General features: G+C 40.2%; 1 protein-coding gene across 3 annotated transcripts in view; it reads left to right on the forward strand.

Annotated features, from left to right (window-relative positions):
• Positions 1–21,667, forward strand: part of osbp2b (oxysterol binding protein 2b) — a 48,333-nt gene extending 26,666 nt beyond the window's left edge. For 2 of the 3 annotated variants that reach the window (XM_025911957.1, XM_025911959.1), the window contains 13 exons: positions 4,062–4,312; positions 8,664–8,862; positions 9,907–10,027; positions 10,516–10,582; positions 11,056–11,208; positions 11,301–11,546; positions 11,672–11,792; positions 12,309–12,412; positions 14,225–14,320; positions 14,652–14,836; positions 14,943–15,163; positions 15,747–15,764; positions 16,440–21,667. In XM_025911957.1, coding sequence (XP_025767742.1) covers positions 4,062–4,312; positions 8,664–8,862; positions 9,907–10,027; positions 10,516–10,582; positions 11,056–11,208; positions 11,301–11,546; positions 11,672–11,792; positions 12,309–12,412; positions 14,225–14,320; positions 14,652–14,836; positions 14,943–15,163; positions 15,747–15,764; positions 16,440–16,582 — 1,925 coding nt within the window. In that variant the 3' untranslated portion in view covers positions 16,583–21,667. The remainder of the gene's footprint in view (positions 1–4,061; positions 4,313–8,663; positions 8,863–9,906; positions 10,028–10,515; positions 10,583–11,055; positions 11,209–11,300; positions 11,547–11,671; positions 11,793–12,308; positions 12,413–14,224; positions 14,321–14,651; positions 14,837–14,942; positions 15,164–15,746; positions 15,765–16,439) is intronic. The other variant, XM_005473366.4, reaches the window with a different exon arrangement.
• The last annotated feature ends 828 nt before the right edge of the window (positions 21,668–22,495 follow it).

Raw genomic sequence — 22,495 nt, forward strand, 5'->3', positions numbered from 1 at the left:
GTGTACTATAAGCAGTCTCTTCTGCACAAATATGCTTTGGTACATGTGACAGTTTATTTTTAAGTGGCATCACTGAGAGCTGCTGAACTCTTTGGCAGAATGGGGGTAAATAATATGAGCCAGGCATCACTGCAATTTTGGATGTTTCTTTTTCCAGCCACGTATTTTAATTTAATATCAAATGGTCCCAGCTGTACATCTAATTTACCAGTGGAATGGGATCACCACCAGTTAGTGAAATCCCCCGTTATTTAAAATTTGTTCAGTGCTCTCCATGGTCATGGTCTTCATGGGCTTCTTTTTTTCCCTGTCACAGCAGCTCTCAAGTTATCCTGATATTATCCAGAGTCTATGTAATTTCACACTCTTAAACGTGGACGTGATGCAGAGCATTAGTGTTTGGCTCAGTTAGTGGTGACTTTACCATCCCAGCAAACTTGATTTTCAATGAGAAAGGAAGTTTCATGGTTTTATTTGATTTCATTGAGGCAAAGTCTCCAGTGTTTTGTGCATAACCTCAATGATTTATTAAGAAACTTGAAGCCCAGATTCATCATGCTATGCTTTTAACAGATGTTCTTGAATGTTGCTGTCTGTCCACAAACTATTCTTTGTTCAGTGAAATCATAAATGTAACATTGCTATTAAGAAATATAGATTTTTATTTTTTTTTTTGTTAAATAAAAACTCAAACTATACAATCAAAATCAAAAGTTTTGAACATGGCAGTGTAAATTAATTATCTAATCGCATAATTTTTGAAAATGGCGAATTGTTGCCTTGTGGGATCAAGTTCAACGCCATACCAACTCAGCCACTAACTGTTTAAATGAGTTTAGAGCTGCACTGACATAGTCATGCTTTATCAATTTAGGGCTAATTTCATTAGCCTCTCCATATCTCTCTGAAGTTGCTCTTTGGGTCTTTCAATTCACCTTTTCACTTTCTCCTAGTTTTGTTTGCTCTGCAGTTTTAACACACAGTCGAGTCGATTTTGTGACTTTACATCGTCAGCCTTTTTCCTTTTCTTTACCTGAGTTTCTCTGCAGTGACTTTGCTGAAATTTTGTGTAATTGGAGACCTACTGTACTGGTAATGGGAGGATGCTGGTTTCATTTTCCAATCTAGGTTTCTATTGGGATTTGTTATCGCTGCAGGGGTGCTGGGCTGGTCTTTGACAGGACTGCTTAGTTTTTATCTCTTCTCTTTCTAATGACCAGGCAGCTGAATTTATGAAATCCTCCTGAACATGTTTACAAAGTCCCACAGGCGGTAGAGATCAGTGGCCTGTGTGTGTGCTGCATCTTACTGGATGTAATTTGGTTACCTTTGGATTAAAATGGACACCCGGGAATTCCAACATGGTGAGATTTTTATTTTATTCTGTGTTCATCTGTTCTACTACAACTAGAACAGAACAGAAATTTTTCATTTTGTCTATTTAAATACCGCAGTAGTAGTTTTTAAAAAAATGATAGCACTAATAACCGGAACCACTGCAGTCATGGGAGAGATAAGCAATTAATTAGCAGTTGACTACAGATTTCCCCAACCTTATAAACAGTACCTTTGTACAATGACGGAAACAGTTTCTTGGTCATTAATGTGATCGAAGGTACTGTTTATAAGGTTGGGGAAATCTGCAGTCAACTGAAACTGAAGAAGTTACTTGGATGAGTAACGAAACATTTCTCCCACTGAAAACGCCACGTCCAGATGAACAAATTCAACTTTTTGGGATTTCCTTACCTGGATGATTGAGCATGCATCAAGACTTGTTTTTTTGTTTTGTTTTTTAGTAATAATACAACCTAGAAAACATGTTTATTACAAAATATGTTGATAACTTCACCTGAGGAACATGAACTTCAACAACTCTTTTTACTCGTCTACCTTAATCCGTTGCTCCAGGCTGCTGGGTTGTGGTTCGCTCTACGTCCTGGATAGCTTTAGCTTTAGCCACTTGGTCTTTGTTAGCTTCCTTAAAATACTCATATTCTGCTAGATGAAAGTGATTTAAGTGTCTCATTAGGGTTTGTTATTGCAATTTTTATTTGTGGTGGTTCATTGGCAGTTTACTTTGGTGAACTTAATGTCTTCGCTCACAGTGATGAGTTTCTACGCCAGTGTTAGCATGTGACTGTTAGCATGTTAGCACGACTAACCAGCTGACCAGGCAAAAAAATTCACTGATTCCAGTCAACTGGTGAATCTCTATTAAAAATAACTTAACTTTAAGTTATTAGGACTGAAAAATGTTGCTGTTATATAACAAGTTATTGTTATTAGTACTCAGAGTGCTGTATTTCACAAAAATGAGTGTAGTAGTACAGTAAATGCGGCATAGTTTTTTAAGAGTTCAGACACTATGCATCTGTACTACTTTTTTTTACCTCTGGACAATGCTGCTAGTCAAATTTGAACTTTTGAAGTAAATGATGTATGTCTGGGTCTACCAGGCTATTACCACAAAGCCCCCAGGCAGAAATCCATGTTCTACGAGTGTAGTGTAAATAGTCTTGAAAGAGGTGATAGTGTCTTGCCTTTGAGGTCACATCCAGCTGCCATGTTCTTACGGGAAAGTGTTTCTCTTTCCACTCACCACTACTATGACAGTCTTCCTGTCAGCTGCATAATGGACCTTTTCAACGTGACAAAGCATACTCTGCAGGCTCGGGTGTAGAAGCCAGCAGAACAGCACTCTACAGACATTAGAGCATTAGAGGGTCAGCAGGGTGGATTAGAGGGTGAAAAGAATTTCTCTCCACAATCGAACTTTTAACCTCACTAATACAGGAATATATTTTCTATGTCGAGATAAGCAGTGTCCCTCTCGTCCTCATTTTCGTTGCTTTTCAGCCTGTCTTCCCCTCCCATTCCTCCTCCTCCTCCTCCTCCTCCTCCTCCTCCTCCTTCCATCTTGTCATCTGTTTTCTTTGCTCCAGTGGTGGCAGTAATTTTAGATGCCTCTCCTCTGGTGTGCTTGTTGGGATATTACAGCTTTTCAACATGCCATAATGTGTCAAGAACAAGGACGCTTGCACCTAAGCTGGTGCTTTTTGATTTATCCCCACCATATGGGTTTGTTTTTGATTTATGATGATAGAAATGCCCAGCACAGATGTGGGGAAGTTTTCGTGTGAAATCAGATTTGGAAATGAATATATCTTGATTTAAAAAGTTCCTTGGTGGTCTTTAAAAAATGCTTTATAGCAGCATGTCCTGGTGGTCAGAAAGTTATGGGGACAGCGCATAAACCACAAGATGAACTATTTGATAGATAAAGTACCACACAGAAAAAAAATAGGAGCGTTGGGCTGTGACATACATCAAGGTCTCTGTCCAGAATCGATTGTAGGCTTAAAATCCTCCAATAAAATCCTTCATAATAGAGTTTGTTCTTCATGAAGCTTGTGTATAAATCATATTCCTAAAGCTTTATGGTTCTACTTCCTTTTTTGGATGTGCTTCTTTAATGATGTTGCTAGGCTGTTTGTGGACTCGTGTTTTTACCCCTTGGTATGTTTCCGTCTTTCTGTGCGTGTCCTTCTGCTTGTGGTGCATGTGTATATGCGTGTCATACAGAGCTGACACTGCAATACTGTTCTCATATGTTTTCTTTAACCTTGAGTAACCTCTGTTTAGAGATATCACAGGGCAAGGCTGCTGCTGCTGCTTCAAAGGTTCACAGAGCTCATGGTCCACATTAAATGGCATTATAAAACTTACACTACACTTACATTTTTTAAAAAGAGAATGGTAAGAATTTCTTGCACTGTTTAAGGGACAGCTGTTTCCAGACTGTCCCTTTAATAAAACAAAATAACTGTAAGAACAAACTGTGGCCCAGTAACCTCACATCTTTTCTCGGTTAACACTACAGTGTCTATAAAAAGTTATCTGTGTCATAGGTTGGACAGTGAAATTCACAGAACAGTTGAGAAATCAGATATTTCTTTGATGCACAAGTTCATTGGATATTTGGGAAAACTTAAGAAATGCATTTTCAGTTAGTTATTAATTGTTTTTTTGTTTTTTTTTATGTGACCCCTGCCATTTAGATGACTCAGGGGACGAGGAGCCCACGTCCCAGTCAGACCGCAGCGAGATCCAGGGCACCCTGAAGATACTTATCAGCAAGCTCGATGACCTCAGCACGTGTAATGACCTGATCGCCAAGCACGGGGCAGCCCTGCAGCGCTCCCTGAGTGAACTCGAAGGCCTGAAAGTCCCTGTGGAGGGAGGAGAAAAAATCAAGGCAGTCAACGAGCGAGCCACCCTCTTCCGCATCACTTCCAATGCTATGATCAATGTAAGTAGCTGTGACAGACTGCGCTGCAAGACACGGCAGGGGTTAGCAGTGAGTGATCTGTGTCCCACATGCTTTGGTATGATCGGTATGACAGGAGTGCCAGTCCTGGTTTGTGAGCAATGGGAGATGAGATCAGTTCACAGTGTAGTGTGTTTAAAGAGACCAAGGCTGCAGGCATGGAGGTCGACCAGATCCTGATAGATGATGTGGGAGACACAAGCCAGGGTACTCCTAGTGGCAGTTCCAATCCTGCCTAAATGGGGAGGGTTATGTCAGGATGAGCATCCAGGGCCAAATCATCAAGAATAAGATTTCCATACCAGATTGGTCGGATTTAAAATCACCGCCTCCGTTGCTGCTGGACAGCAGGGTGCCAGCAGAAACCCATGGATGAAGGGGAAGGAGGACAAGGAGAGGGTTGTTGTGAAAGAAGAGGATGTTAAAATAGGGGGAGATTGAGGTAGATGATTCGTTGTATACGACATTTAAACACCAGCACCTCAAACCAAATGGGTGCCTCTGGTATACTTTCCCCCCCCTCCATAAACAGATAGAAAATATTGTGTACAGAGGCAAACAGAAGCTAGCCACAACCACTGACGAGTCTCTAACTGCTTTTTTGTTTGTTTGCATGTTTTTGGTTTTTTTGCTCTCCTCTGTTCTCTGTTTCACAATTTTTCTCTTTTGTGCAGTGAAACCACAACATCTTTATGTAGCAAATTGTTGTTCGCTGCTATTTAATGTTCAAAATCACATGTAGCAAAACACAGCCATGACCAAGTTGGTCATTACTGCCAAATGTTTTATCTGATTACGTGTATGCTCTACTGTAATCTGGCCCAGTTTCCATTTCCTTTACAGTGAATATTGTGGTTTTAGCTGTCTGTTAGTAATGGATGACAGTTCATATAGAATTGAGGTCATGCAAACGTGATACTGGATATGATAGTGGGTGGGGGTGACAGGAATAGCCCCAGCTCCCCACTCTTCTCAAAACCCTGACCCTCCCTGCTTGGTGAGGAATGTTAGAGCCTTCTGGACTACAGTTAGACTGACAGACCTGGTCTGACTAAAGACAAATCATACAAGGTTGGTCTTTCTTTCCGCTTCTACGAGTGGCTTTGATTTTGATTGCGATTTGACTTCTAATGCATGACTTTCAGTTGAAGCTTTTTTGTTTCGTTTTGGTTTGTTTGGGGTTAAAATAATTTACTAAGATTAGTTGCATTTTGGGTTGTAATTAGTTTGAATTTATCAGCTAATGTTTTATGATTTAAAAAAAAAAACAAAGTTGTAACGAGGATTGCACTTAACATTGTGTAAAAGGCCAGTGCTCAAAATCATGAGCCTGTTATTGTTTTTTTATTAATTGACGTAGGAAAAGGAAACTGGACAAGCAATAAAAAAAGACCTTTATGGATTGCCGAACTCATTAAAATGCCATTTGGCTTGCCAGGAATGTGCTTTTAATGAGAAATAAATGTTGGTCCAAACTCCCTTTGGTGCAAGATTTTGGATTTCTACTGCCACATTTTTGGCCCCTAGAAAGACGCATCCTAAAACTTTATTTTACCCATGTTAAAATGGTGTTGACATGTAAAGTGTGAATAAAGAACAGAGGAGAGAGAAGGTGGATTGAGGAAAGCTGGAGGCCATGCTGTAAAGGTACAACTGCACGCTCTTATTAATCTGGCCTTGGGAGAGGGTTTCACTCTAGTTCGTTCAGCAGTAGCCTGACTCTAATGGCACATTTACATGCATTTACACACGTACTCTTTCAGGGTTATACAATTTACACATGAACATCAACTTTAACCAAGTTTACTTTATTCTGTGCTACATAGTTCCTTCTGCAGAGTTCACTGGGACTGTGTGACTCTTTAATGTCAACTCTCACTTACATACATATGTGCTCCTGCACGTTCATTCAGTTTTTAGCCTTTATCAACCCCGTCCTTTAAACACCAGAAGTCACATGCAGTCTATGTTTATACTGGAGAGTCAGCATTTAAAAAAGTGGAACTGTCATATTTTCTTAAGGGGGTGTTTGAGTTTCATATGATGGTTATTGTCTGGGGAAGTGGCCCACATCGTCACATGCATTTGGGACATTTAACTGACTCTAAGACGTTAATATTGAAACATTTGTGCAGGGCTGTTTAGGGTAAGAGACTGACCAGGCATGGTAAGGAGATCTGATATTTCACTTCTTGTCTTATGATCGTACTGCTCTATTAACATTTTGGATTAATGACTATGTAATTAGCAAATTTGATTGTCTTTAATGATCAATTTCTAGTTTAACTTATTTTAATTTGGCTTTAAAAATGTAGGTGTTTTTCCTTGCTGTATAGTTTGTTAAGTATGAGTGCTGTAGGCCTGTTAATAATAGTGTGGAATTTTTTTAATTTACAAGTGTGTCTTAATAGTTTTAGGCAATATCTGGTTTTTTTAGTGTTTTTAAAATGAAGCTCGGGAAGTAATCATAGTTTTGTTTTTTGGGTGTTATTAGCCTTATTCAAGAGTACCGAGTATCCTTACACAGGTGGGCATAAATCAATAATATGACCAGGATGAAATGCATGAAAGCATACATTGCTCTGGTCAGTGGGAATGTGAAAGGCTCTATGATATGATAATGGTTGTGCAATACAGTCAACTGCAACACAGCAAATAAATGTAAAAGTAAAGCCACGGACAATTTTTTTTTAAAATTAACTTGACTTTTTTTGTAGCAAAAATTATTTAAAAAATGTGTATTTGTAAGAAATTTAAATATTAGGCTAAATGTCTTAATGTCCTGGCCTGTCACTCTGACAAAACCAGACATCTGAAGATGTGAGTCATAGACCTCTTTGGCTGTTATAAGACTTTGTTGTCCAAATATGAATTTGAGCAGTGAGAACATAATAGTTGGTAGTTACAGCTCCCCTTTGCTTTACTGGGCATACTTATTAAAAAAACACAAAATAAAACAAAAATCTATTGTTTGAAACTATTTATAGTATTTATACCACCACCCGGTATACGGTTAATACCACAGCTGCCCTAAGTTAATAGTGTTGGTAAATACCAAAATCATTCTTTGTGTTTCTGTAATGGTTAATCTCAAGCTCTTCAATTGAAATTATATTTATTAATGCTAAAATTTAATTATTGTTGTTATCCATAATTTTCCAAATGTATTATTTTACAGAAAAGCTGAAATAAATAATAAAGCATGTTGGGGTTGTTTTGTTTTTTAATAAGATACAAAATTGGATTTGTTTGCATCCATTTCTGAAGAGAAAAATTTGTAAAATTTAATCACATCTGACTTCTCAGAGAAATCCAGCGTGCCGGCTCAAATTTGGTTATAAAAGCGTAAATTTACCTAAAAATAACAAGTTTTAGTTTCAAATAGCTGTTTTCTTGTTTTTATGACAGGTATGTGTCATAAATACTTTTGTTGGGGGCTATATCGTCTATATAACTTTTTTTTTTTTTTTTTTCCAACAAAACAAACTGTCATACATACTAAGAGCACAGATGAATTGAACTGTCTGACACTTTTGCCCCGAAAGTTTTTAACTCTCAGCCACTATTTTATTTAAGTGGCGTCAGCTACCTCTCAGCAGGTCCTCTCAATCTCTTCTTGCAGATGACCGTGTACCACAGAATAAAGTCAAGTCAAGACTTCCATAACATTTGATTTGTGGTTGCTTTAAAAGCAGTGTTTGAAAAACAGCTGGATAACCCCACGCTGAGAGATCAGTGAGCATCACATGACATTTTTAACATGTATGCAGTCAGCTGAGAGGTGTTACTTGGGTTCATTGACCTCTGTGCTCAGTGAGCGCCAGTGGCAGCATGTGCTGACATGTAATATGTGGTGATCTGAAGTAACCTCTCTGTCTGAGCAGTAAAAGCAGAAGAGAAACAATAATACCCCCTCTTGACGCAGATATAGAGCCTTATGCAATCGGAGTGTTAAACACAGCTCATCAGTCACTGATGTTTTCTATGTTTACAGTTTGCTCCAAGGTGCATTTGCCACAGCAGGGAAACGGAGTAAAGTCTCGGCAGACAGCTAATTAACATATTGATGATTGCTCAAAAAACTTATGATAAGCAGCCTTGATTACGACACATGACACAAATGCATTTACGGCCCTTTCCATCTGAGTCTTCTTTCTATTGTATTGTTGCCAACTGTGAGGAAAAGTGATACAGGATTTTTATCCCAACGGATTGTTTCCATTTTGTTAAAAAAGTTGTTTTTAACAATTCCCCCCTCAGGATGTGTTTTACATTGATTGATTTTTCACTCCTGTCTTTCTGATTATCTGCTCGTGTGTTTCTGTTACCCAAGGCGTGTCGAGACTTTTTGGACCTAGCCGAGACTCACAGTAGGAGATGGCAGCGGGCTCTGCAGTATGAGCGAGAGCAGCGTACCCATCTAGAGGAGACCATTGAGCAGCTAGCCAAGCAGCATAACAGCCTGGAGCGAGCGTGGAGAGAAGCACCCACGCTTGTTTCCAGCGCACCCAGTGCCCCTACCACCAACAAGGGTGAGACTGGCAGTCTGTTAGTCGCTCCTGTGGACCTTAGCATGGGACTCATACCAATAGCTAAAAGTCACACGTAGCCTCGGCTTTAGCATTATAGACTCTCCTCATGTGGAGAACAGAAGTTTTGAGCTGTGTCAGAAGATTTTAATTAGACAGCAGTTAAGATGTAAATGGTACTTATCTTAAGAGTCTCTTTGGTCAATTTATATTCTCATGAGTTTTTGGCTGGAAGTGGTGTAACTTTCAGCTGTGCTGTAAAAAGTTACACAGGAAAAAGCCACAGTTTATAATTTGTAAAAACTTTGAGCACCCATGAACCCAACTCAAACTAGGGACTAGTTTGAGTCTAGCTGGGGACCCATTTCCAGCCCCCCTGTGATCTCTATCTCTGCTGTTTATAATGAGGGTTTAAAACATCGTTTGAGTCCCTCTTCCTTCCTTTAACCTTAAAGGCAATTGTTAACTTATACAGAGCATAATTATATTTTAACCACTTAGGCAGAACATCAGAAACATCAGGTCCTGTGGGAACCACAGTTTCTTCAACTTTCATTACCTTTTATACTATTTTGCCATTTGTCACTACTTGCTATCGTAATGGCAGATATGAAATTTGGACCTTTAAAATAACCATATACTGTGTTAGAGTTTTTATTATTTATACATTTATACAGAGCTTCTATACAGCAAACATACTCCCTCCCCTCTCCCTCTTTTACCCATTAATTGTACTTTATATAAACATTTGTGCTTCTCACTTGGAAGCTGGTTAAAACCCATAATGGATCACTGAACACAGTGAACATACTGAGTGCTGAATAGTCAGTACTAAATATAAGAAGCATGCCCTGAGGTACTTGCATCATTCAGGCTAGTTACCCAACAGGAACACTGCCAATTTTACGATTAAGCTAATTATTCCCTGATTAATCACCACCGGTATGTGATTATATGCCTGTCTCTCTTGAACACTGCAGAATACAAACTCACTGTTTTTCACTGGGATGTCTGTGTGGACTCATAAATGTATATGTCCACTTGAAGGGAGTGAGAGGTCGCGGAAAGAGGAGGCAAGTGATGAAGATGAGGATACTGAGTACTTTGATGCCATGGAGGATTCCCCTGCGTTTATCACAGTGACTGCCAGTGAGAGCACGCAGCACAGGTCAGTCTCACACAGGAATCCGTGCAGTCTCTGCTTTCTTTTTATGTATTCATTAAAAATGCACTGTAAGAGCGAAATACAAAATGGATATGGGAAATATAGTTTAGCCATGCACGCTCCAAATTGTCAAAACTGTGAGTTTGACGCTGGGTGACGTCTGAGCAGGGCTCTGACGATAGCTGATGGAGTGAGAAATCGAAGAGCGGCGTGTCCTTTCCTGTCATGTGTTCACTTTCGGTTGTACAAATAAAAACCAGCCTTAGACTCTCACACCGGTCGGTTTTCCTGCAGACGAGTTACCCAATTTTTGTGTCATGTGACATATCCGTCAACTCCAGTTTCACAGTATTCATCTGCAATACTCAGCAATCTCTCCCCTCCCTTGTGTATATTGTGTTTGCGTGTGTAAAGGGGAAACAAGAGCGTGAGGGGAATTTGGCGAGATTGTGTCCTGCGTCGCTGTAGAAAATATTTTCATTTTGTTCCAGGCGATCTCAGAGTAATTTGAGCGGAGCGAGCGGAGGCCAGCCCGGTGACTGGAACCAGGACGACCATGTAAGTGTCTTCCCAACATGCCTGACTAATGGCACTGACATTTGTTAAAGGAGCAAATATTTGTAATCTCAAAATAGATTCATTTCTGCTGGTGCTGCAAAGCTCACACCTCATTGATTTATTTATGTAACATCTTCACTTGCTGCTTTCACAAGTATCCTTCCCTCCCGTGCTTAAAGAAGGATGCAAGGATACCCAAACTTTGCCAGTGGTTTCCTGCGGTCTCGTTGCCGCTCCTGCAGTGCCGGAAATATACAGTTGAATCATTTAGTACTCAAACATCTGTTCTTCTTCTCTCTCAGCTCTCTTTCTCATATTTCTCTCTCTCTCTTACACATCTGTCTTCTCTCTTTTCCTCCCGTCTTTCTCTTGCTCTGTCGCTACATCTGGAGATATGCTGCCAAGCTGTCCACAAAATTGAAAGTATTGTCTCAAACTTGTATATCCACCCTCTTCTCCTCACCCAATCCCAGATGTCTCCAAGCTGTAACGATGTGTCAGGAAAGGAGCTTCAGCCGCGCAGACAAAGGCGGACTCATATCCCAGACAAACCCAATTACTCCCTCAATTTGTGGAGCATCATGAAGAACTGCATCGGCAAGGAGCTTTCTAAAATCCCCATGCCTGTAAGTGTAGGCATACTCCCGGTTCTTCTTGCTGGCAGGTAAATCTGGAAGGATTGTATCTTATGAGTTTCTCTCCTTTATCTTCCTTTCAGGTAAACTTTAATGAGCCTCTGTCGATGCTGCAGCGCCTCACCGAGGACCTGGAGTATCACGAGCTTCTAGACAAGGCGGCCCGCTGCGACTCCTCACTAGAACAGATGTGCCTGGTCGCTGCCTTTTCTGTCTCTTCCTACTCAACCACGGTCCATCGGACAGCCAAGCCCTTCAACCCCCTCCTGGGCGAAACGTACGAGCTTGATCGCTTGGAGGAATTTGGCTACCGCTCGGTGTGTGAGCAGGTAATGGCACAGCTACAGAGAGATTTTGTTTGCATGCTTCCTGATGTGGACACAGTTATTCAACACAGACACACACAGCGGTACACAAGGTTAAACAGAGACTTTGTGTTTCTGTGTCCTCTCAGGTGAGCCATCACCCACCTGCAGCTGCACATCATGTGATTTCCCAAAGAGGCTGGACCTTATGGCAGGAAATCACCATCGCCAGCAAGTTCCGTGGCAAATACCTCTCCATAATGCCTCTGGGTAAGACCGCTAACAAACTTCATGCGTAAATAAAGGCTCCATAATGCACACTAAACAGCACGAGTGTTAAGCAAGAAAGACTCCAGAGTCAGGAGCAGAGCAGTGATCTGCCACCGTGCAATCTAAAGCTAGTGTGAAGATTAATCTGGAGGGTTTTATGACCCATCTGGCACACACATAAATATGGGTACAAAGGGAGTTCTGTACTAAGAGCTCAAATAGATGTAAGCGGTCCGGATCGAGCCAAAAGGATTCAGTGGTAATTCTGACATACCCTACTTCATGTTATATGCCTGCTGTGTTGTGCTATGTAATAGAAAATCATGTAAGTAGTGAAATATAAATCTTCTGAGGCTTATTTGACATTGAAACGAGGTGAAAATGCATTGCCTGTGCTCAGAGCATTAATGTGCTGGATGACAGATTCAGAAGCACAAAACCAAACAATAATGCGCAACTGCTGATTAGCAATAAAGCAGATGTGAGAATCTGTCTTTTGTCGCCGTGTGTCCCCAGGTACCATTCACCTGCAGTTCCACGCCAGCGGGAACCACTATGTGTGGAGAAAGGTCACCTCCACAGTGCACAACATCATTGTGGGCAAGCTGTGGATTGACCAGGTCTGTTTATTATGTTTACTTTATCCACAGCACGCCTTAATACCACTGAGCTTCCTGAGTAGCCCGTAGATATTTTCTTCTAGCAGAGGTGTGTGGCACAGACCAGCAGAGTAGGATTGAAGAGGGGAATCAGCGTAAAGCTTTATAACAATTCAACAAGTAGCTTCACAATCTCCGGGGATTTGTCTTTAGCTTTGGTCTAAATAACAACCTCTTGTTTCTTTGAGATGCCCCAGTTATAGTGTGGAGGGAGGTTTGAGGGGCAGGCTTCACATGTGTCCATCTTTCTGTCTGTGCAGATTTGTCTCTTTCTATAAAACCCCATCTACCTCCACCCCCTACATTTTTTTTCTGTCCTGCTTTCGTGTGTCACATCAATCTGTCAGTGTGCATTTGTGTTTGAATGCTCATTTTAAAGAATCCATGAAGAAGAAAAATACACACATTATATCCGCTAGACTAGAATATAAGCTCTTGTGTATAATAACAAAGCTTTAACCTGTTCCTAACACAAAAAAGTAAAAGTACAAATATTCTAAATTACTGAATATTTGTGGTATTTGTTTCTTAAAGGTACTGTACAGACGTGAATTACATTCAATTTCAATTCCATTTTTTTATATGGCACCAAATGACAACAGCACTCACCTTAATGTACCCTGATAGAGACATAACCAACCCCATGTCCCTCTATGAGCAAGCATTTAGTGAAAATTGGAAGCAAGGAAAGGAAACGATCTAAAAATAAATTACTCACATTACGGTCTGTTTTCTGATCAAATGTACAAATGCTATCAGTTTTTTTTTCCTTTTGAGTGTAACAAAATCACCAGCTCGGTGTTGAGATAAATTTAGTTTTGTCATCTCTGTATTGTATTGTTTTCTTCAGTATATTCACCGTCATTCTCTGTGCATTGTTCTGCCACTCTACTGTCCTCCTTTGCAGAACGGGGTCACCCAAACAGCTTCATATTAACCTACAGCTACACTCTCTGTGGTTGGCTATAGCGGAGCACAATCGTCAGTAATAAAACAGCTGAAACGAGCGAGGCGCTGACAATGAATGTATTTTTACATCACAATCACACCAGCATAAACTTTCATTTTCTCCGCATGGTGGCTATTTTTTATATTTTCTTTTCATGGCTGTCACATGCTGCAAAACCAGATTAGCCCTGTAACACCCAAGTGTATCTGTTTTGATAGATGATTTTTTTTCAGATTTCTACATCATCAGTGTTATTTTTTTTTTTTTTTTCCAGAAAAGCATAAATAAATTGCACGGTAAATATTTAAGCAATAAATTGCACAACATTGTGGGATGCAGCAAAAATGAGTCAAATTAAAACTCATATATCCAAACTGATGTTTCATTTCTTTTCTTTTTTTTTTTAATTTGTCAAAAGATTTAATAAACCACAAATAAACAGGATTTTCTGAAACATTTTTCATGGTTTGGACTTTACAGGGTTAAGCATGAGACCTTAAAGGTACAGCCCACTGCAGTGTCCAGCACTGTGCATGCACATCCTTGCAGGACAATGCAAGGACCTGCTTACCACATGGCTTGTTTGCAGGAACAAGAGTAGTAATTCTACACATAAGTACATTGTTTTAGTTTGTTTAGTGTGTGTGGCAGATGGAAAGGTAGAATGAAATAGTGGTGGATTTACCTTGAGTGTCATTCCAAATTGAATCTTCTAACTCCTGACTCACTGTGAAACTCGCTGTGATATGTTCCCTGGCTCAAATGTCATTGTTCTCTCTTTCTCGCTCTCATTCTGTATTTTTTGTGTGTTTGTGTTTGTGCAGTCGGGAGACATTGAGATTGTGAATCACAGGACCAAGGAGACCTGCCAGCTCAAGTTCTCTCCCTACAGTTATTTCTCCAGGGATGTTCCACGCAAGGTAAACTCTTTGTTTTCCACACTCTGCTGACACCCAGCCTGGGTGTGACGTTGCGGTGTGGGGTTCCTTTGTGTGATGCTGCCTCCTGCTGGACAATACCAACAAATGTATTGCTTTGTGTAATAAACTTAGTGTATGAAGTCAGATCTCAATAACACCCTTTTGTGTTGTAACACTTACTTAAATAAAGAGCACATTTATTTGTTTGGAGCAAATTTAAATGTAGTCATGTTCTACTAATGGGACTGGGTATTTACATACCTAACATTACGTGGAAAGAGCAGCTCTGTGCTTGTGTTTCTAGCTTCTGTTTTCTCTTTACCATTTCCAGGTGACAGGTGTGGTGGCAGACAGCGGGGGCCAGGCTCACTACATCCTCTCCGGTACGTGGGATGAGAAAATGGAAAGTGCCAAGATCGTTCAGAGCAGCCGAGGAGGCAGCGGGTCAGAGGGCAAGCAGAAGATGGTCTACCAGACTTTGTCCCCCAAACTGCTGTGGAAGAAATACCCTCTCCCGTAAGCCAACAGCCATAGCTGAGTAAACAGCTGCGATGTGCGATAAATGTCATGGCTTGCAGAACTCCGCAGTGTACCTTATGTCAATTCCTTCTTGCCTTGTCAGGGAGAACGCTGAGAACATGTACTACTTCTCAACTCTGGCACTGACCTTAAATGAGCTGGAGGATGGAGTGGCAATGACCGACAGCCGCCTGAGACCAGACCAGAGGCTGATGGAGGACGGGCGATGGGATGAAGCAAACTCCGAAAAACAGAGGCTAGAGGAGAAACAAAGAGCAGTGAGAAGGAGGAGGGAAGCAGAGGCCTCAGATGCTCTGGATGAAGGTATGAGACTAAGAACAGTGAGAGTGAGTGTGTGTCTGTCTCTGTCTAGTGATGAGAAAGAAAGCAAGAGTCAGGGCATAAAGTTATCAAATAGGCCAACTTATTTTATGCATGTATGGTAGTAAAAGTCCCAATCATTATTAGATTAGACAATTTCAAGTGGGAGCTGGAGCATTATTTTACTTCAAATATCAGTACAACAGATAAATCACTGAATTAGAAAATCCCTCAATAGAAATATTTGATTAAAAGGGATCTGTGGCATGCTGTGCTACATAATCAAGGCTGAGCTCATACCCAAGTATTAGATCAAATGATTAATAAGCAGTAGCTGAATATTTTACTTAGGCTTCTTGATCTCTATAATTTGGATGTAAGAGTTTTAAGAGTTCACGTTAAGGAAGCAAGGCTCATTAAGAGAACTAAGAAGAGATGGTTACAATCAAAGAGTTTAAACTTTACAGGGACCTCAGCAGAGACTTTTCATCCTCGTGGCATTCCTGTCTGTGTGTTATGCGTAGGCTAGATTGTTTTTGATGTACCCATGACTTGTCTTTCTTTTCCTCCCTCTATTGATGGTCAGAGTGTGATTATGACTCTGGTGAGTGGGGGTTGCCCTGTACCCCTCCGTTGTGCATCACTCCCACATACACACACACACACACACAAACGCCATCCTCTGTGTTACTCTGTGTGGTCTGCCTCAGTGTTGGGAACTGCATGAAACCCTTCTCATGTCAATTTCTCCAAATAATGACTCAGGAAAAAACCCCACTTTTTCCTGCACACATGCAACATTTTCATTCAGAACTGGCCTCGGTAACATGTTGCATTTAAGAAAATGATTTAAGATTACAAGTATTCTCAGTGTGCTCTGGTGAAGCCACATTAGCAAGTGATTAGATTGGATTTCTTCCTGCATTGCCATTATGCTTTTTCTTTTTTCTTTTTTTCCCGATTGGACACTTTTCTGATGCACTTTTCTTTTTTTATATGCTTGTTTTTTGTTTTGACTGCTCTTTTTATGAAACAGATTCATTTTTCAGTTCAGGGACTTCCAAAAGTTTGGGTATAGCTCCTTCACCATGATCCTCCCAGGTTTTGGCATATTTGCACAATGTGTGCTCATTTGTTTCTTTATCACTACTATATGCATTGTATGAAGGTGAAATGATCTGAGTGTGAATAGCCTGCGAGTGTGGCTTCTCCATTAAAAAATAATTGGATCAAACCAATGGATTAATACCTGTGATTTCCTTTTCCCCCCCCCCTACAGGTAGAGAATATGAAGGGTACCAGCCATTGTGGTTTTACCAGAGGAGGGACTCAGTTACTGGAGAGACAAGCTTTGTGTACAAGGGGGGTTACTGGGAGGCAAAGGAGAGACAGGACTGGAGCCTGTGTCCTGACATCTTCTAACCCAGGAACCTCCTCTGGGATCACACCTAACCTCATGAGACAGTGAACCGCTCCACCTCTGGTCCTTAAGCAGTGGAGCGTACGAGCACCATGTGGACCTTTTTTTTTTTTTTCTTTTTTTTGTGTGAACATGAGAATGTGTATGTTTCGCACACTCTCAGATTATACTGTACCTCCAAATGTACACTCTCACTCTGTTTTAACTATGGGCGTTCCCTGAGTAGTCCTATTTGACACTATACTCAAACAGCAGTGAGATCACGTGTGGATGCGAGATAACAGAGTTGTAACACCACACAGTAAAGCTAACCCGCACAGTCCTGACGCTCTGGTGCGCTGGAAATGCTACCCACAATGCACTTTTCTGTGTTCACTCCACTACAGAGTTTCCCAAATTGGATAGAAACCCACATCAGAGCTGCTCATGATTATAAACTGATTAAAAAGAATAAAGATGGACATAAAAACAGAACACGCAACAGTATTTCAGTAGTTGTAAGAAAAATGTCTTCACCCTCAGTTTTATTCAGTGCAACAGAGATTAATCTGGGTCTACTTTATTAATCAGCCCCCTCATTTTCTTTATGGTAAACATTTTAAATGCTCATTATTTGCCTTTTGATATGTTAAAGCCGGGCTTAGAGCAACCACCGGTCACAGGGAAAACGTGTGTTTATTTCCCAACCGGCTGACAAGTGATTGCTGACAGTTGCTGTGAAATCGACTGCTAAAACTCCATTCACAGGCCTAGAGACCAGTCGGTCACCCCTCCTCCACCAACCACCGGTCACTAAGGAAGCGTGTATATTACGAGATCGGTTGGCAAGTGGTTGCAGGAGGTTGCAGATGCTTGCATGAAATTGGTTCATGCAAGAGATTTTCGGTGCTGCATTGAAAACCTCTTTGTGATTGCTGCTAGCATGTGCTAGCACTTTGCCTCAGTCACCAGCAGTTTGCAAGGGGGGGTGTTGACTTTTTTGCCAACTACTTGCCAAGTGGTAGTGAGTGAAAATTCACTGAAACCATAAAGTAAAAGTTGCACCTTTTGGAATGTGTTGGTTGAAACCGCCAGATGCAATTTTTACTTTCACTTCTCTGGTCTGTTTTGCCCTTTTCAGTACAACTCTGAGAGGGTTTCACTAGCAGCCAAAGCAGGCACAAGGAGCCTGTGGGTATAGCATGCTCTGATTTTTACCCGACGACAGCAATCAAACTGGTTGAGGAATACACATTTTTTTGTAGCAACCGGCAGTTGTCAGGGGGTTGCCAAGCTATGTCCGTGACTGAGGTATAGAAAGTAATGGATGAATGACTCTGAAATAGTCACAGCTTTGATTGCATGTGTTATAAACTATGGAGAGTCAACGTGTTCAGTAAATGTCAAAGAAAAACATAATTAAATACAGAGAAATGAATGTAGGAATAATCACATAATTAACTACAGAAAATGTATCTAATATAACCATAAAGTGAGAAAAAGCATCAGACTAACCTCTGTATGTCAGCTTACAGGTTTTACTTTATTCAGTGTTAAATATTTTATTTATAAATAGTTTTGTTTTTTTTTCATCAAGAAGTCTGAGGACAAGTGGGTCAGAGCCCATGTGACTGATTTGTGATATAACGGGCTCTATAAGTCAGAATTAGCTGACAGACTCGGTGTTGTTATAGAAGAAGATGATATTCTGGGGAAAGAGGTTAAAAAATTTAAAAAGATTTGGTTAAAGTGCTTTTTGTCTTAAAAGCTGCTAGAATGAAATAAAACCAGATATTAGGTTTTACAATGTATTATCTTTTTTTTTTCTTAATTCATGTGTCTTTTAAAATTTTTATGGTTCTGTTATACATTTTCTGTATTGGTTCATCAGATGGATTAATTCTAAATATATTTGTATTTCATTTTAAACACACTGAGTCTCCATAATCTACAGCTAATGTTTGATTGATCCACTAGAGATTGGTTTATCTCGACTAATGAAATATGCATCAAGGCAGTAATCCTTTTTCCATTTGGTCTGGATATTAAGTTTTCCCTTTAGGGACGTGCAATTAGTCTGTTCATGTTAGTTATATTAGAAATATGAGTTGTCTCTATGCTTCATTGGATCTCAATCATCCTAACATTTTCCATTTGTGACTCTGATTAGGAAAAATTATATAGTAGTAGTTTGATTATAACACATTAGTGCAACTGCAGTGGTGACATTAAAACACTTGTATCACTGTCACGGGAATCTCCATCAAACACCTGAATAAGCACTTTTCACTGTGGTTGACTAGAGGTTAGTACATATCTCTGTGTTGATGTTGAGAAAATGTCACTCTGTACATGAACACTATCTTGTCCTCTGGTGCTCTCCCATGGCAACACTTACCATATCATCAGTGATCGTTTTGACTAGCATCATCTTCAGTGATCGTACAAAGTATTAAGTCTGCGCCCGATCACTGAGGCGTTCACTAGTAAACATTAACCCGGGAAAACACCGGTTTCTTCTCACTAGTTCCACAGCATCCATCCCTCACTAGTTTGTAGTTCAGACGTTTCCAGTGGGGTTACTGAATTTGAGACTGGAGCGGGTACTCCAAGGAACCCAGAGTGGCTTCAGCTGATAGGAGGTCAAAGGTTATAGAAGCAGACAGGGCTGGTTCCTGTAGCGCTCCTCTTTGCAGTCAGCTGTAGCCACAGAGGACAAGCCCGAGCGGCCACTCCAGGCTCTCCGCAGCTCATTTGCCATTTGTGGACATGCTGATCTGGGATCAGCTCACAGAGGTACACTGAGTCTTTTGCCTTTAACTGACTGAATAAGGGAACGAGTCCCCTGACCTGTGCACTACAAGTCTACGGTGACAAGAGTTTTGGAAAAAAAAAAAAGAAAAAAAAAGTCGATATTTTTTTGTAATTATTGTTAGGAATATAGAATTCATGGCTGGAGGTATTGTATCTACCATCCAGCCTATTTGTGTGAATATTTTGTGATAAAACGATGATATTGTAAAAGAAAAATTATACTAATGTGAGTATTGAGTTCTCTGTACAGCAGAGGTCGGGGTAGAGGGGGGACTAAATGAGCCTGAAGATAGACACTAACTCAGAGGTGCCCTCAATTTGGCCAAAAACTGTGTTAACACACTGAAAATAAATTTTTTTTTATATAGTTCTTAATACTAACATGTTGTTAGCTGTGGTTCAGTTATTTCCTCTGATGTGCGGGCCATGCAGATGTAAAACAAACACACATACACACACACAAAAAAAAAAACACTGGAAAGGAAATTCCTTCACACAAGGAAGGAATGCTAGGATTTACCGATAGAGTGAATTGTAAGTGTGATAATATGAGCTCTTAATGTTTACCTGTCTGATTCTTTAGCGGTGAACTAATGGTAGTGGAGAAGTGAATACTGGCACTTTTACTCATTTACACAAAAGTTTTTCTTACAGTTTTGAGTTGTGGTTGTCATGAGCATGGTCACTTGTTAAAAGGAATAATTTAGCGTTTGGAAATTCATTTTGTTTTGAAATTTGCTGGAGTCTGATGAGAAGATGAAGCCTTCTCTTGTTGTAAATATGAAGCTACAGGCGGCAGTTTAGCTTAGCTGTACTCAAAAAAACTGGAAACGGGGGGTAGCTCGGCTCTGACCACCCATCAGCCCCTCTAAATTTCACCTCCATCTTTGCTGGAAGTTTGCCGCTTTGGTGCCAGGAGGAAGTCTTGCACATAACTAAAGATGGAAGTTAAACCTGATGTACCCAAAATTTGGTACCAAAAACTGTCTTGAAAAATGAAACAAATTAGATTCATGTTAGTTTATCAGATCTTCAGCTGCTGGTAGCTTATATCCTGTTTCCTTAATCCTAAAATAAGTGACTGCTGCCTGTAGCCTTACAATGTGTCGTATTGGAGAGAAGGAGGCACATAAGCACATTTCCCAAAGTGTTGAGCCTTTTCTTTACATTTTCTTTCTGCTATCCTTCTTATCTTGTTCATGAATGTGTATCGAAGACTTGTCATTGTACATTGGAGCGATCGCCACTTGAACGTGATGAAAATGTGGAGGTTCCCTGCAGGTTTACTTTAATAAATTGTGTTTGAGATTATTTTATATTTGAGAATACATATTATATTTTGAATGATAATGGAGAGCTCATCTTAGGTTTAAATCAATATATTTCCAAACAAAAAGGTGACCTCAGTACTTGATGGTGACTTGCCTACTGAAGTTGTCCCTTTTAAGGGCCTGTACAGTTTCAGACAGCTGTAGCAATAAAGCAGTGGAGGTGTAGATTTGTTAGTTTGTGGCTGTTGTTGCTTCAAAGACTGGTTGTCTGCCTCGTTTAGAAAGGGAAAAAACACAACCAAAGTGTAAGAGAAGAGTGTGTTGTAGACTAAATAACCCTCTTCATCTGCCTTCCCTATCTCAGAGGGTTCAAATGTAAACCCTCCCTGTCGCTGTTTATCTCATTTCATCTGAACCTGATGCTTAATTCACTACGATGTGATTCTTGGCTTTAATTTTCTTGCTTTTATTTTCTGATCTGATTTCTTCCTTCTCAATGGGTGCCATTATTCCTACATTGGTGTTTTCATACTATTTGTGTGCATAGCAAGTTTGATTTGTGTGCACGTGCAGCATTACATATCCTGCTTTTCAGTGCTGCTCAGTTTTGAGGCAGAAATAGGCTGATGCTGATGATGACGACGAAGATGGGGAGATTTTTCTTGCCTTGTCTAAACTGAACCTTGCTTCTTATTCGACAGTGACTCGCAGCTTTGTGGTGAGATTATGGTGATATTAACAATCCATACGATTGGTAGAAATTATGAGATGTTTCACAATAGTGACCTGGCACAGGATTGAGGTGACTGACCTGCCTTGATAACTCTTACTCCCAAATACACAAAGGTGTATTCAGGTGTTACTGCGTATTCAGCTAAGGTTTTTCTTTTTTCCTCCCCCTTTTTTAAAAAATAAAATTGTGTATTTTCTCCCTTAATTTATACTCGTATAACACTGTCTTTAAACAGCAAAGACAAAACAGTGAAAAAAGAAGATAATAAAGTTGTTATTGTTGACACTGGATACCTGTCTCTTCTCATTTGTTTCTTCTCTGACCAAAGGATGAGTTGAACTGGCAGAACACAGAAATGTTTGAGTTCAAATCTGATGTCCCACTAATGAAACATGACACTCTAAACAGTTTTTATGAAAATGAAGAAAACATTATTTTTATCATTGCTTATTCCAATCATGAAGTGCATATTCAGTGTACAGTTTTCTTGGGTGGACAACAGAAGCTTTCTTTAAAATGAGAAAGGTAAGAATTCTTTGGAGTCAATGACTGCCTGAAGTTTAGAACCTATGAACATGGACATCCATGGACTCCCTTGTGATGCTCTGCCAGACCTTGTTTGTGGGTCTCTCTGCCTTCATTTTTGTCTTCACTGACTAAAAAGCTCCTCTATTGGGTTATCAGGTGACTAACTCAACCATCAATATCCCATTTCTTTGCTTTGAGAAACTCTTGGGCTGTTGTTACTGTGCGTTTTGGGTCATTAGTCATTTTCACAGCGTAGCACCATCTGATCAGTTCTGCAGAATTAGAGTGAGTCTAAGCAGAGAGTAAAGCCCTGTGCACTTCACAGTTCATCCTGCTGCATCTATTAGCAACCACATCGATAAACACTAGTGACCTGGTTCCACTTGCAGCCTTATGCCCATGCCATATACATACATATATATGAGGGAACAGACTTCCTCTGGCCATAAAACTTTATACATTTTCCGATTATTTTCCAGCCTCTGAAAAGGTGGGACGGTGCACAAAATTGCCTGTAATTCCTAAACAGTTCATGCAAAACTTTTGAAAAAACAAAACAAGACACTGATTTTAAAACCACTGCAGAGGTA

This window comes from Oreochromis niloticus, linkage group LG12 (genome assembly GCF_001858045.2).
Source record: "Oreochromis niloticus isolate F11D_XX linkage group LG12, O_niloticus_UMD_NMBU, whole genome shotgun sequence".
In the NCBI taxonomy this organism is placed as follows: domain Eukaryota; kingdom Metazoa; phylum Chordata; class Actinopteri; order Cichliformes; family Cichlidae; genus Oreochromis; species Oreochromis niloticus.